This window comes from Sinocyclocheilus grahami, unplaced genomic scaffold (genome assembly GCF_001515645.1).
Source record: "Sinocyclocheilus grahami isolate Dianchi unplaced genomic scaffold, SAMN03320097.WGS_v1.1 scaffold11178.1, whole genome shotgun sequence".
Classification (NCBI taxonomy): Eukaryota; Metazoa; Chordata; class Actinopteri; order Cypriniformes; family Cyprinidae; genus Sinocyclocheilus; species Sinocyclocheilus grahami.
In genome coordinates this window covers 3984-4842 of record NW_015513670.1, presented here as the reverse complement: position 1 = coordinate 4842, position 859 = coordinate 3984, and the positions used below count along the sequence as shown (strand labels likewise).

The following is an 859-nucleotide window of genomic DNA, read 5'->3' as shown; positions in this document are numbered from 1 at the left end:
CTAAAACTGCAGCACCTCCCTCTGTGTCTGTGTCCCGCCCACCTAGGGGAGGGGCTAAGATAGTGGTCTACAGTGCGGGTGACACGAGTGCTCCCATCTCTCAAGGTTTTTCTTCTCTCTCTCTTTTAGCTTGGTTCTCTCATCCTTTTTTTAATCCTGATGCTTGCGAGTTCAAGGTCTTCTCTTCACTCCCATGAACTATTGCAGTACATTTCTCATGCTGACATAACTAATTCCTGCCTCAGCTTAATAGTGCCGTATATCTGTTCTCATTCTCATGCCTCGTCGATTGTGCCTGCGATTTGCGGGCTCAATGCTCCGAATATAGGGGTGAAATGCCCCAGATCTGCTTCCTTCATGTGTCTCATGGACTCTGTGACTCTCATCCAGCTATAGAGTCCTCTGCTTCTCATGGTAAATGAATGTCTGTTAATGGTGTGTGTCAAATGTGACACTGTAATGCACTAGTAAACCAGCATCCTGCTAAATTTTCTATCACCAACACTGAAAAGCATGCATGTGACTGTCAACTTCATAAATGGATGGTGTTTGCCACTTCATCACTGATTTTTACACTGAATACAACTGATTTATGTCACCTTATCTAAATAATGTCCCTCATATGTGACCTTCTCCATCATTTTGAGTCATTTTGACACAGAAACACACTTTTCAGTTTTATGCAATGAATAAAAGTTTTAGTTCTCTAATGGTGTAATTATGATGTCTACTCGACCAGGTCAAAATATAATTTAGATGGTGTCTGTCTGCTGTAATTTTGAATAAAAAAATTAAAAGATTTATTCTAGCTTATTATATATATATATATATCAAATAAAATAGTGATTAGTGATTTTAT

At 39.0% G+C, this 859-nt stretch overlaps 1 protein-coding gene across 1 annotated transcript in view; it reads left to right on the top strand.

Moving 5' to 3' along the window:
* The window catches only part of LOC107578622 (mitotic-spindle organizing protein 2-like), a 2644-nt gene extending 1941 nt beyond the window's left edge, over positions 1–703 (top strand). The window contains exon 4 of the mRNA XM_016264564.1: positions 130–703. Coding sequence (XP_016120050.1) covers positions 130–197 — 68 coding nt within the window. The 3' untranslated portion in view covers positions 198–703. The remainder of the gene's footprint in view (positions 1–129) is intronic.
* The last annotated feature ends 156 nt before the right edge of the window (positions 704–859 follow it).